Genomic DNA, 12,728 nt, shown 5'->3' on the forward strand with positions numbered 1-12,728 from the left:
AATCAGTTTTCTATAAAAATTAATGACCTGAAGAAACTTCCTTCCATAACCTCCTTTTCCGTATTGCAAAGGCAACATTTGCGTGCACTCTTTATAGAAAACATCGCTTTATTCATAGAATCATAGAATATCAGGGTTGGAAGGGACCTCAAGAGGTCATCTAGTGCAACCCCCTGCTCAGAGCAGGACTAATGCCCAGACAGATTTTTACCCCAGATCCCTATTTGATTAGAGGTGCTGGCCACTTAGTTCTTTTCTTGCTGGTCAGTAGTCTGGTAGCTTGGTTACATGGCCACCTCTTTAAATATGTCTAAGCTATCTGTGATTCATCTATCTATGGGGATTTTTTGCAATGCATATACAGTCTATAGTCTTAAGTATTGCCTATATGACTTACCAGCACTGAAAACATAATTTTATTTTCTTTTAGAGAATGTGGTTCTTCACGGTCTGATTTATTCACTTCTCAAGAATCAAAAGAAATGGACAAAGAAAGGAGGAAAATGCAAGCAGACTCTAAAGACCACAGCGGTCATCAAAAACACCATATCAAGGTAACTTTAATCTTTACATTGTACTGTTACTGATTAGAAGTTACTGTCAATAGCATGTGCTTTATAAAAATTGTGGACTTTCTTGATAGACACAGTTTGTATTACTGAGTCTTTAGAAACTATCTCAGAAGCTTTGATAAACTGGAGCTGACAAAACATGGCTCCCTACTCACTATCCCAGCTTTGAGTATTAGGTGACCATATTCCAGTGGTTCCCAAACTTTAACAGCCTGTGAACCCCTTTCACTAGCACGTCAAGTCTTGCAAACCCCCTCTTAAAAATGAATATTTCCAGGGATTTTCTCCTTTACCTGAGTATAAATTATAAAAGCAGTGATATTGGAAATATAAAATTTGTTTTATGACATGCTTACTACACACTATGTTATGAATTATTATTTATCGTTACAGTATTTTTATTACATTATGAAAACAGCAACATTCTTCCAAGATCTCACTTTCATAGCTTGTATCACTTTGAATAAACCTGTTATAAAACAAGGCTCGTATGTTTCATCGAGTATCTAAACTTGTTCTTCATAATAATTTTAAAAACAACACTAGCTGCCTATTTAATTTAAAAAACAGCAAAAAATATTCACCTCCCTTTCTGTTTCTTATAAGGAGTCTTGAAGTTTAAATCTCCTCAGGGTGATAGATATGCTTGCTTTGATCTGCTTAGCTCTTGGAAGTCCAGGGGCTGCGGGCTGCTGGCCCCATGCTGCCCGGGGTCCCTAGGGATAGCTCTGTCTTCCATTAGGGAATTTTTTACAGAGAACCCCCTCTAACATTTTGTGAACCCCCAGGGGTTCACGAGCCCCAGTTTGGGAACCACTGCCATATGCCCTCCTGAAGGGCTAGCACCTTTATTCAGCTCATCTGGCCTGCTGCATCATGAAGCTGAGTTCAGTGCAGATTTCTCCCTGATGCAAACTGTGTATAGCCTTGCCCTTCTTTCCTAATTTGAAGGAATGGTTGGAAATTGATTGGATAGGGGTGGCGTTTGGTGCTGGGGAAGAGAAGAGACTCCCAACTGGAGTAGACAGGGATTGTTTGGGGCTCATTGGAAGAAAGAATCCAAACTGACACTGCCTCAGTGGCCAGAAAGCCATCCCTACTTGCTTCCTGGCACAGTCCAACCTTCAGCCCCAGGAGTTTGTCCAGTCGTTATGTGCTTAGTGAACAAAAATGCAGTATTTCCAACCTCAAGCATTCAAAAAAGTAGTTTTAATTTGTTGTCCTGTTTCTGAGTTTTCAGTGTGCATTCAGGTTACATTTTTAAACTCTTTTCCGCAACCATAAAAGCTATGGGTAAACATCCTGGTCCAGTTGAAATCAGTGAGTGTCTTAGCAGGATTTCACACCAGATACTTTTTAATATGAAACCTGAGGTTCTCATGCTTTAATGTGATTCCAGGAGCTGGAGGGTTTAGTAAAACACCAAATACCAAGACCGATTTGCAATGAAGCTCAGGTGGGAAATTCCGGTTCACATCGCTGGAAACAACACTGTTTGTACCTGAGCAGCAAGACCAGATATTAGATAAATTTTAGAGAATAGTTAGGAAAGACTGAAAACAATTTGTAACAGGACACCTAGTACTAACTTCAGATGTAAACCACTGGCAAGTGTGTTGTATTCCCTAGAAAGCAATACCTTAGTAACATATAGAAATAAGTAATGATGGTTGCAGAGTAAATCTCTGTGTTAAGAATTTAGGCCCAGTATACTTCAGTGGGAAAAAACATGGCAGTGTAGTTGTTCCAGTACAAACCTCTAGTGTAGATGGGAATTGTAAAGGTTCAGTTTATCCTGTCTTGCAACAGGGGTACTCTTGGTTGGTACAAATCATATTACACTAGTGTGAAGTGTGTTTAAACTGTTGGAAATACACCACTGGCTACAAGGCCTGGGATAAACAAGGCCTTATTTGCTCAGCTCTCGCTAGGACCGGATTAAAGCTGTATGCTCAAACTTAATGAAACTGAACAAAAAGCTTTTACTCTCTGAAGGCATTCTTTCCTTTCAAATTCAAATTTCTGCCTTTTTCTGACTCCCTTCAACATTATCAATTACTAGAAATAAGCAGGTTAATTATGCTGCATACTAGTGAAGACATGATGATTCACAATGTGGATCTAACAGTAGTGTAAAAATACATTGGCCTACTATGTAAACGTGGAAGAAATTCTGCCTAGCAACGTGAAAACGAATCTGGCTGGAAACAAGGCTGAGTCATTTACTGAGAAGTGAAACCGTATCAGAAGAGCAAAGAGTAGCAAAATAGAAAGTAAGATTGAGCAATGAATTGATTGGAACGCTCTTATTGAAAAGAGGAAGTATGATGCACAGGATAAAAGGAGGACTTGAAAGCTTCAGTTCTTATGTATTTGTGGGTACACTGCCTCTTGTGAAAACGTGCCGCCTGTTGTTGAGCTAGGAACATCTTTGTAAAATAGGTCAGTATACATTGTGTCCTTTAAACCGATAAATACTTTCTATACTACTGAATTAAAAAGGAGTAATATTCTAATGTAGTTTAGATAGTAAAATTAATATGAATTTGAAATTGAATTTCAATAATACATTATAGAAAGGAAACAAGTACCTTTTGAAACTCGATGTCCTAGAAAATGGTGTGAATTTCAAGAACTAGTATAAAAGAGGAGTTTTCGTTGCTTGATATGGGAGAGAGACACTATCTTATTTCAGATAATCAGTGTTGCAATAAACTGACTGTGACAAACTTTTAAATATTCTTTAAGCTACTGTTCAAAGACTTAGTATGTCTTAGGAAATTGTATAGTTGTATCCATGCAAAATGTAGATGGATAATATTTTAAACTGTCCTCTAATTGTTTTATTTAAACTACAGCTAACTATATGCAAGTGCAAATATTTGGCCTTATCATGCATATATAATATTTTGGGGGAGTTTGTAGTGAGCATCTTGCATGTGTGTGTGGGGCACTGGGGTGGCAACATTTCGGTTCCTTTATGAACTATAATTGATTATCTGAGTTGTGTATACAGAAGCTCAGTTATAACACTGGATTAATGTAAATTTAAAATTAAACTGCTAATATTTTTAAAGAAAAAATGGGAGAGAAATTAGTGGACATTGGGAGGGGGAAACACTTGTCAATGCACTATATGTGCTAAGAGATTCAAATTACTATACATTGAAAGAGCATTTTCAAACTTGGCCATTCTCATTTGAGGACAATGTACAAGTCAAGCCTAATTTGAACTTTAAATTCAGGTGACTAATTTCTAAAAAAATATAAAAAGCATATTAAAATTTTCATAGGGCATGGTATTTTTTCTTATGTAGTAAAATTCCATTTGAGCTGCTAATTTTTTTTCTTCAAAGAGAAGTTAAATTTGACTGAAGACAAATATTGGAAAAGAAGAGTTGTGAGGGGGAGAAGTCTGGCTGAGTTCAGAATCATGAGGAATACAGTCTTCACTCTGTTCCATAATATGAGAACAAAGAGGTCACTCATTAATATTAAATAAGCATAGAACAGTACCACGTGTATTCCTGAAAACACTGTTGTTTGAAAAATAGCCCTCCTGGTTTAGGTGTGAAAGAATATAAAATACAGCATGACTCTCTGTTTGAAGCAGAAAAGTCTTCAACTTGTATAATGTAAAGGATATCAGGGAAGGGAAAAAAGCACGAGTGTAGAAGGTGAACAGCACACATTTATTTGCTTCCTGGATAGGCTTTTTGAAGAAAACCTACTGTTCCCCTTAGAAGATAAGGGGTCAATATTGGTTTAATGTGCAGAGTTGGAAATTTCTCCGTAGAATAAGGTGCATTGTAGAATCCAGTCAGAGTTTCTTAAACACTGTGGTTACTGAGCAATAGTGTAACTGAAGAAATTGAAGGGACGATCTAGGCTCCCCCTTTTATGTTCCCTTTGTCTCATCTACTCTCCACAAATTCAACCCCCAGTCCGTCTTTCCCCTCATCCTCACCCTCCCCACTATGAGAGTTGGCCTGAGGGTTGTCATACTGAAAACCCGTAGATGTCTGGGGTTGCTGCCAGAGCAGTGCATCTAGGAGCTGGGATGCTCAACCTCTTGGTGGTCAGTTTCCCCATTTGCCTTCCCCCTCTTAAATATCACAGAAGCCTTGGAGTGAGCAGAAAAATGTGGGGGAGCTGATACATTAGAGACTGAGGAGCACAGCCGTGCTGTTCTGACAGCTGCACTAGTCTAAACTTTCAGTGAGATTAAAGGTATGAAAAGGGGAGCAGAATGACCCCTTGTGGACACTTTAACTTTGATTGGTCTCTACATCTTAACAGTATCTTCAGTTTTCATTAAAAAAAAAAAAAAAAAAACAGGGAAATTTAACCATTAGCATTTTATTAACATTTTACTGTTTTCTTTGTGTGCTTTTAAGTTTGGGTGTTTGCTTTTAGCAACCTAATCATTTTTAACAACCCTTCCCCAAGCAAATTAACACTTACCAGCCAAAGTAATACCTACACAATCTTACCTCTGACATGCCACATGCGAACAATATCACTCTAAATTTTTGTGCTTCCCCATTCCTAGCAAACAGTGAACAATTATAGTACAAACAGAACACCCCTTACTAATAGCAACAAAATGTAGTAAACATTCATTATTACAACAACAAACATCTTAAAAACGACTAAGGTTCCAAAGGCAAATGGCTCCCAAAACAAAATCACATAAACTAGGAAAGAGAATCATTCCACAGAATCATTGCCATCTCTCACGAAGCAGAGTTATGATTGTCTGGATGTCACTTGGAGACTTTGATAATTTTTTATTTGCTTACAGTAGGGATAGTGTGGGGTTTCAGAGAGGATGTGTATGTGTGAGAAGGTGATGTGAATAGGTGTATGGCTTTACCCTTGCTTTCCTTGTTCTCATTGTTTTGATTTGGGGAGTGTTTGCCCATAGCACGCAAAAATACTTTTATAAAGTTTTTTATATTTTTGAATTCTTGTCAATATTAATATGCAATCATGACTATAGAAGCATAGAGCCTGTGGCACTGCGAAAAGTCTTGAATTTTAGAGACAGCCTTGAAGATCTGAGCTACCAAAAGTAGGGTGGTGTGAAACCTGCCAAATTGGTGATAAAATTAGAATCTGACTAAATATCTTCTTCCCAATACATGGTGATTGGATGTAGCTCATGTGGACATTTAGCTGAAATACAATACTAATAAAGCAAACTATGTAAGGTAGAAGCTTGTGTTGTGCTATTGTTTTAGGTTGCCCGTAAGTATTCTGCGTGTTTCATTGACAGAGGCAAGTCCCAGTTGGTAACTTAAAGAGACTGCAGTCTAAATTTTAGATGTGACACAGCAAGTGGGAGTGACAAATGGTAGGGAGAGATGAGAAAGAGGACAAAGGTTGCAGTAGTGCAGTAATGCAACTGTGCTGCTTATGCAATGTGCACACAATGATCTGTCCATCGAGCTTTTTAATTAAAAAAACCAAAATTGGTATTATTTTTTTCACTTGTTGTAATGGAAGAAATAGTATTTAGATGAAGTGACCAAGAAAGTTGTGGGAGAAACAGATGAACAGGGCTTTGAGGCTGGCTCAGTGGTAGAGTGGAAGAGGTGGATAGAGGTTATGATATTGGAACAAATATTTAGGTCCTGACCCTGCAAACGCTTCCGTATGGATTGACTGCATAGATATGTGAGGCCCCATGGACATTAGTGGCTTTGTTCCCACATAGAACAGCTCGTAGGACTGATGCCTTAGTTAGCTATCTATACTCTAATGCAGGGGTGGCCAACATGTGACTCCAGAGCTGCATGTAGCTCTTCAGAAGTTAATATGCGGCTCCTTCCATAGGCACTGACTCTGGGGCTGGAGCTATAGGGACCAACTTTCCAATGCTCACTGTTCAACCCCTGTCTCTGCCACAGGTCCTGTCCCCACTTCTCCCCTTTCCACAAGGCCCTGCTGCTTCCTGTCCCCTTCCCCGAGCCTGCCACACCCTCACTCTTCTCCTTACTCCCCCGACCTGCGTCCTGCGTGAGGCACAGGGAGGGAGGGGAGGTGCTGATCCGTTGAATGGATGGATGGCAGGGCAGGGGAGCTGATGGGGAGCTGCTGACACAATACTGTGGCTCTTTGGCAATGTAGATTGGCAAATTCTGGCTCCTTCTCAGGTGCAGATTGGCCACCCCTACTCTAACATATTTATAGTGAATGAGAACATAAGTGAGTTACTTTTACTCACCACATTTGATCTCCTAATTTTACTTTTTTTTAAAATAAATTTGTCCCTATTTTAGTGCTTTTAACTGTTGATACCATAACCTATTTTTAATATTTTATTTCTTCAGATAATACTTAATTATCTGTAGCATAAACATCGTTCTAATGTGTCATTGAAACTTAATATTTATCTAACATATGTTTTCTGTGAAAAATCTAGTTTGTTTATTTGTTGTTAGGTGTCTACTGATGCTATAAGTGCAAAAAATAAAGACTGGTCTTCAGTGCTTCCATCAGGTGAGTTAATTTTTAATTGCCGGAGTTAGCTCTAAAAGTAATGGAAATTTAATTAGGGTGTGTTTTTCTTCTCTCTCCCCACCCCCTTTAAGTAGCTGTGCCACTCAAACAGACTTCAAAATACTATATACCTAAATCTCAGTAAACTGTCATTTGTCTTATGTTTTCTCCCATTAATTGTCATACTGCTCTTCTTATCCAGCTGTCTCCTTCCTGTTTTATTCATCCATTGTTAATTAAATCTTACTCATCAGTATGCATTTGGAATTGAAAGTGGAACTAAACAGACGAACATAAATGAGTCGCGTCTTTAGACTATCCCTTTGGACAGGAGATGGATCACTTGGTGATTACCTGTTCTGGTCATTTCTTCTGAAACAGTGGTTCTCAATCTTTCCAGACTACTGTACCTCTTTCAGAAGTCTGATTTGTCTTGTGTACTCCCAGGTTTCACCTCACTTAAAAACTACACCTCTACCTCGATATAACGCTGTCTTCCGGAGGCAAAAAATCTTACTGCGTTATAGGTGAAACCACGTTATATCAAACTTGCTTTGATCCACTGGAGTGCGAAGTCCCTCCCTCCTCCCCGAGCACTGCTTTACCACATTATATCCGAATTTGTATTATATCGGGTCGTGTTATATCGGGCTAGAAGTGTACTTGCTTACAAAATCAGTCATAAGAATACAAAAGTGTCACAGCAAACAATTACCGAAAAATTGCTTACTTTCTCATTTTTTACCATATAATTATAAAATACGTCAATTGGAATATAAATACTGTACTCACATTTCAGTGTAGTATATAGAGCAATATAAACAAGTCATTGTCTGTATGAAATTTTACTGTACTGACTTCAGTAGTGCTTTTTCTGTAGCCTGTTGTAAAACTAGGAAATATCTAGATGAGCTGAGGTACCCTCCGGAAGACCTCTGCATACCCCTGCGGGTATGTTTACCCTGGATGAGAACCACTGCTCTGAAAAACCTGGCGTTAACCTCTGCTGGAAAACAGGATATTGGGCTAGATGGGCCTTTGGTCTGACCCAGTACAGCTGTTGTTATGTTTGGTGCAAGATTAGAATGCACCATTTTTCTTAGTGTGCATGTATAACTTTAAGATACATAATGATTTCAAGATACATAGTTTACTAATCAATACCAAAATCAAAGCCCAACATAATTTAAAAAAAAAAATTGTAATTGGGGAGAAAAAGCACTCTAAGTTGTAGCGGTTTCCATGTCCCTACTCCCCAAACCCTTAGTTGTTTTTGAGTTTAGACAATATAAAAAGGTATGATGCAATTCAGTGTTTTATATTTACTTGTCACATAAACACTGAGGCATAGCTCAACTAAACTCTTCTTTTTTTTTTCTGTATATTGGAATGAGGCAGGTTACTAAATGAAGAGTAATCTCAGAATAAAGACACTGCATATAGGTAGAGGAAAAAGTAGAGAAATTGAGGAATAGAGGATGTTCACGTAACTGTCAGTAGCTGGCTGTTTTGAGGTCCAGAAATGTTTCATCTTATAATTATTTTGGGGAAATCTGGCTTCCATTTGGAGTAAATTAGAAGCTGAACAATCAAGGGATTCAGTGTGCAGAGAGCACATAGCTCTCTAGTACTGACCCCATGCACACTAGCAGTCACTATCCATTCCTTATAGATTCCATAAGTTTTTGAATAAGAACTTGAGTTTCTTGCACAAACAAAAAAAATTTCTTTCTAGAGGATCATCCCCATCGCAGGGGCATGTCGGGGTGGGGCTTCTGTTTCTGTGCCAAAGATGGAGATTTTAAGAGTTATGTAATTGTCCTCTTCAAAAAGAGTCTGCTTTTCCTAAATGTAGTTAACAATGTTGATATTTCCTGGTAACAGTTGTAAGTGGTTGAGGAGGCAAGAGAGTGGCTCTTGGCAATCAGAGCTTGTTCTTGTTTAAAACTGTTATATAGAATTGCAAACATTCCTGGTTGCTGAGTGAAGTGTGTGTTTACAATATGAGGGCTTGTTCCTGCAAGGCACTGAGCCCTCTAGCCTGACCATGCAAAAGTTAAATACGTGCTGCTTCTTTAAGTAGTGTCTCTATGTGTGCTCCGTTATAGGTGTGCGCAGTTCCTCGCCCGCTACGAGGCTAGCCAGCATGCACAGGCATTTCCCTCTCAGTTCCTTCTCAACCAGTCCATTCACGGATCATTAACGCTCCGTGGGTTTGCAAATTTAGCTTCATTTGAAGCTTTTTTTTCTTTAAGTACTTTTGGTTTTTCAGTTGCCCTGCCAAAAAAAAAAAAAGACACACAGAAAAAGAGAAGAATAAGAAAAGAAGAAAGAGTTTGCTTCCCACCAGTCCTGGGACCTCCTGGACAAGGTTATGCCTGGCTTTCTAGGCTTCAAGAAGAGTCTGACCTGCATGGAGTCCATCCTGGAAACAGAAGGACACTTGAAGTGCATTCGCTGCTTGGGGGAACAGCACAAACCACAAAGATGTGGTTTATGCCAGCAGCTAAAACCCAAGTCCAAGAAGAACTGAGAATTGAAGCTTAAATTCCTGCTCATGGAGTCGGCCCTTCAACTGACTGCAACCTTTTATGTCAAAGGCAGGTGATTCCAAGGAGACAAGCCACTCACTCAAGACCTTTAAGAAAAGGTCTGAGTCCCCCAGAGAACCCAGATTGAGCTGGAAATGTTCCCCAGCTCCATCCATATCACTTGTACTATCGGCATCAAAGCTGAGTAGACCAACTACTCAGGGCTCAGAAGGTACTGAGCTGACAGAGCAAGTCGGTCAGCCCAAAGACCCAATAGGCATCGGCAAGGAAGCTCCATTATCGAGAGGGTGTGAAAACCATAAAAAATCCACCCTGTGGCAGGCCACATCATCATGTCAACGGCACCAACACTGGTGCACATGGCATGGGTGGACCATTTGGTCAGGCCCACATTGCTGTCTCGGTCAGTACAAGCCAATCAGCAACGACAGCTACTGGCACCAATGCTCTTTTCACCGACAGAATTCTGGTGCGCATCTGGTGTCTCCGTATCTGATATACTGGACTTATCTATACTCAGCACCATAGCCCCGGTACCGAGCTCCCTCAGGGCATTGGAATTGATGGCCTCTCTGTGCTGTGCACTGCCCTTCTACTCAGAGGTGTCGAAGAGTGAGCAGAGGACCTGGTTTCCCAACGCTCCTCATACCCGCCATACGGGTCTCAACTCCAGCATGTGCAACAGGTATACCGCCTGCTAGCCCCTCAGTCTCCATGGTATGGGCATCCTTGGTATCAGCTGCCAGCCAGCTACCCCCAGTGGCCATACTGGGACCAGCCCAGAGACAGAAAACCTCCAGGGCTCCCAGTGTGATACTCTTTCACTAGTAGCATCAAGGACCACAGAACCTCCCATACAACTGATGGAGGAAGTCGACCTTTCAGGCAGAAGGAGAGGGCACTCTTCAAGCCTGTATATTGTTCTTCTTGCCTGATGAGGCAGTGATGCCTCCTCCACTATCCAAAGTGGATGACTTCAAGTCATTTCAGGATTGGTCCAGGGGGTTGCAGAAGCCCTACAAAATCAACTACACGAGGTGACTGAACACTACCACAGACAGGTAGATATTCTACATACTTCACCTCTGCCAGAGTGCTCTCCCTGCGAATGAGGTGCTTCCATACTCTGCCAGAATTGTATGGCAGACCGCAGCCTCCGTCCTGCCAATGTGTTAGTGGGTTGGCAAAAAGTACTATGCTGGCAAAGGGCACAGAGTTCCTGTTTTCTCACCTGCCTCCGAACTCTATTATAGTGGACTCAGTTAATTCTAGGGGCCGTCAATACCAATCTAGGTCCACTCCATCTGAGCAGGATGGAAAATACTTATCCTTGTTCAGCAGGAAAGTGTACTCATCGACCTCTTTGCAGTTTCGGGTGGCTAACTACCAGGCTTTATTGGCCAAGTACACCTCTACCTCGATATAACACTGTCCTTGAAGCCGGAAAAGGTAGAAAGGGACAAGTCTGGACAAGTTTGGGAGTAGTGAAGAGATGTGATGAAGTAGGATTATAGGGAAGAGATGTTAGCTGGCATAGAATTGTGAAGTATTGCAAGGACTTAATGCAGAAAGATCCTATAAGGCAGTAAAGAGATCTATGAAGGGGCAAAATCATGGTCAGGAGGAAAATTAATATTGACAGCTGTATTTGGGTAGTCTGGAGGGGCAAAATCTGAGTATCAAGAAGGCTAAGGAGACTTTTGTAATAGCTGAGTCAAGAGAGGCCTAAGGCATGAACCTGAGTGCTGTTGAGAGAAAAAGTTAACCCATTTTAGAGATGTTGCAGAAGAAATAATGGGGTCTAGTGAAGGATTGAGTGTTTGGGGGAAAGAGAACATACTAAGGCTAAGCAGATAATAGGGCTGTGAATTGCTGTTCCTTAATATGAATTTCTTAGGGTATGTCTACATCTACAATTTTGCAGCGCTGGTTGTTACAGCTGTATTAGTACAGCTGTATAGGGCCGGCGCTGCAGAGTGGCCACACTTACAGCAACCAGCGCTGCAAGTGGTGTTAGATGTGGCCACACTGCAGCGCTGTTGGGCGGCTTCAAGGGGGGTTCGGGGAACGCGAGAGCAAACTGGGGAAGGAGACCAGCTTCGCCGCGGTTTGCTCTCGTGTTCCCCGAACCCCCCTGCAAACCGCAGGGAAGGAGACCTGCTTGCTCGGGGTTTGGGGAACGCGAGAGCAAACCGGGGAAGGAGACCAGCTTTGCCGCGGTTTGCTCTCGCGTTCCCCGAACCCCCCTGCAAACCGCAGGGAAGGAGACCTGCTTGCTCGGGGGTTCCGGAAACGCGAGAGCAAACCGGGGAAGGAGACCAGTTTTGCCGCGGTTTGCTCTCGCGTTCCCCGAACCACCCTGCAAACCGCAGGGAAGGAGACCTGCTTGCTCGGGGGTTCGGGGAACGCGAGAGCAAACCGCAGGGAAGGAGACCTGCTTGCTCGGGGGTTCGGGGAACGCGAGAGCAAACCGCAGGGAAGGAGACCTGCTTGATTACCAGAGGCTTCCTCAGGTATGCTGGGATACCTGCTTATTCCACGGAGGTCAAGAAAAGCGCTGGTAAGTGTCTACACTTGATTACCAGCGCTGGATCCTCTACACCCGAGACAAAACGGGAGTACGGCCAGCGCTGCAAACAGGGATTTGCAGCGCTGGTGATGCCCTGCAGATGTGTACACCTCCTAAGTTGCAGCGCTGTAACCCCCTCACCAGCGCTGCAACTTTGTGATGTAGACAAGCCCTTAGAAAATGTGCCTAGCTTTTCATTCTGTGCTCTTCAGAGTTTTTAAGGGTTTTGTTTTGTTTTTTCCTTGTAAGTGTCTGTAGTACAAGATATTCTTTGTGTTAATACTGATTTTGGAGGAAGTATTTAGCTTGGCCTTGATTTGGCAGGAGGAGTTACGCTGTGCCTGTCTAGTTACAGATTTTAGGTGGGTAGAGGGACTGAGTGTTCTTTTCCGGGTTCTTTGTTCAGTGAAGAGCTGTGGCTTGTGGGAGATTTTATATAGGACCCTTGTGCCTCCATTTCTTTGTAATTTGCATTTGGCTTCTTTTCTTTTCAGTGTTGTTTACATGTATTTTTTTGAGTGTGTTTGTCTT

General features: G+C 41.5%; 1 protein-coding gene across 6 annotated transcripts in view; it reads left to right on the forward strand.

Moving 5' to 3' along the window:
• TTC3 (tetratricopeptide repeat domain 3) overlaps positions 1–12,728 on the forward strand; it is a 367,670-nt gene that overhangs the window by 56,065 nt on the left and 298,877 nt on the right. For all 6 annotated transcript variants that reach the window (XM_050916320.1, XM_050916326.1, XM_050916335.1 and 3 more), the window contains 2 exons: positions 431–554; positions 7,019–7,076. In XM_050916320.1, coding sequence (XP_050772277.1) covers positions 431–554; positions 7,019–7,076 — 182 coding nt within the window. The remainder of the gene's footprint in view (positions 1–430; positions 555–7,018; positions 7,077–12,728) is intronic.

Source organism: Gopherus flavomarginatus, chromosome 1 (genome assembly GCF_025201925.1).
Source record: "Gopherus flavomarginatus isolate rGopFla2 chromosome 1, rGopFla2.mat.asm, whole genome shotgun sequence".
Taxonomy (NCBI): Eukaryota; Metazoa; Chordata; order Testudines; family Testudinidae; genus Gopherus; species Gopherus flavomarginatus.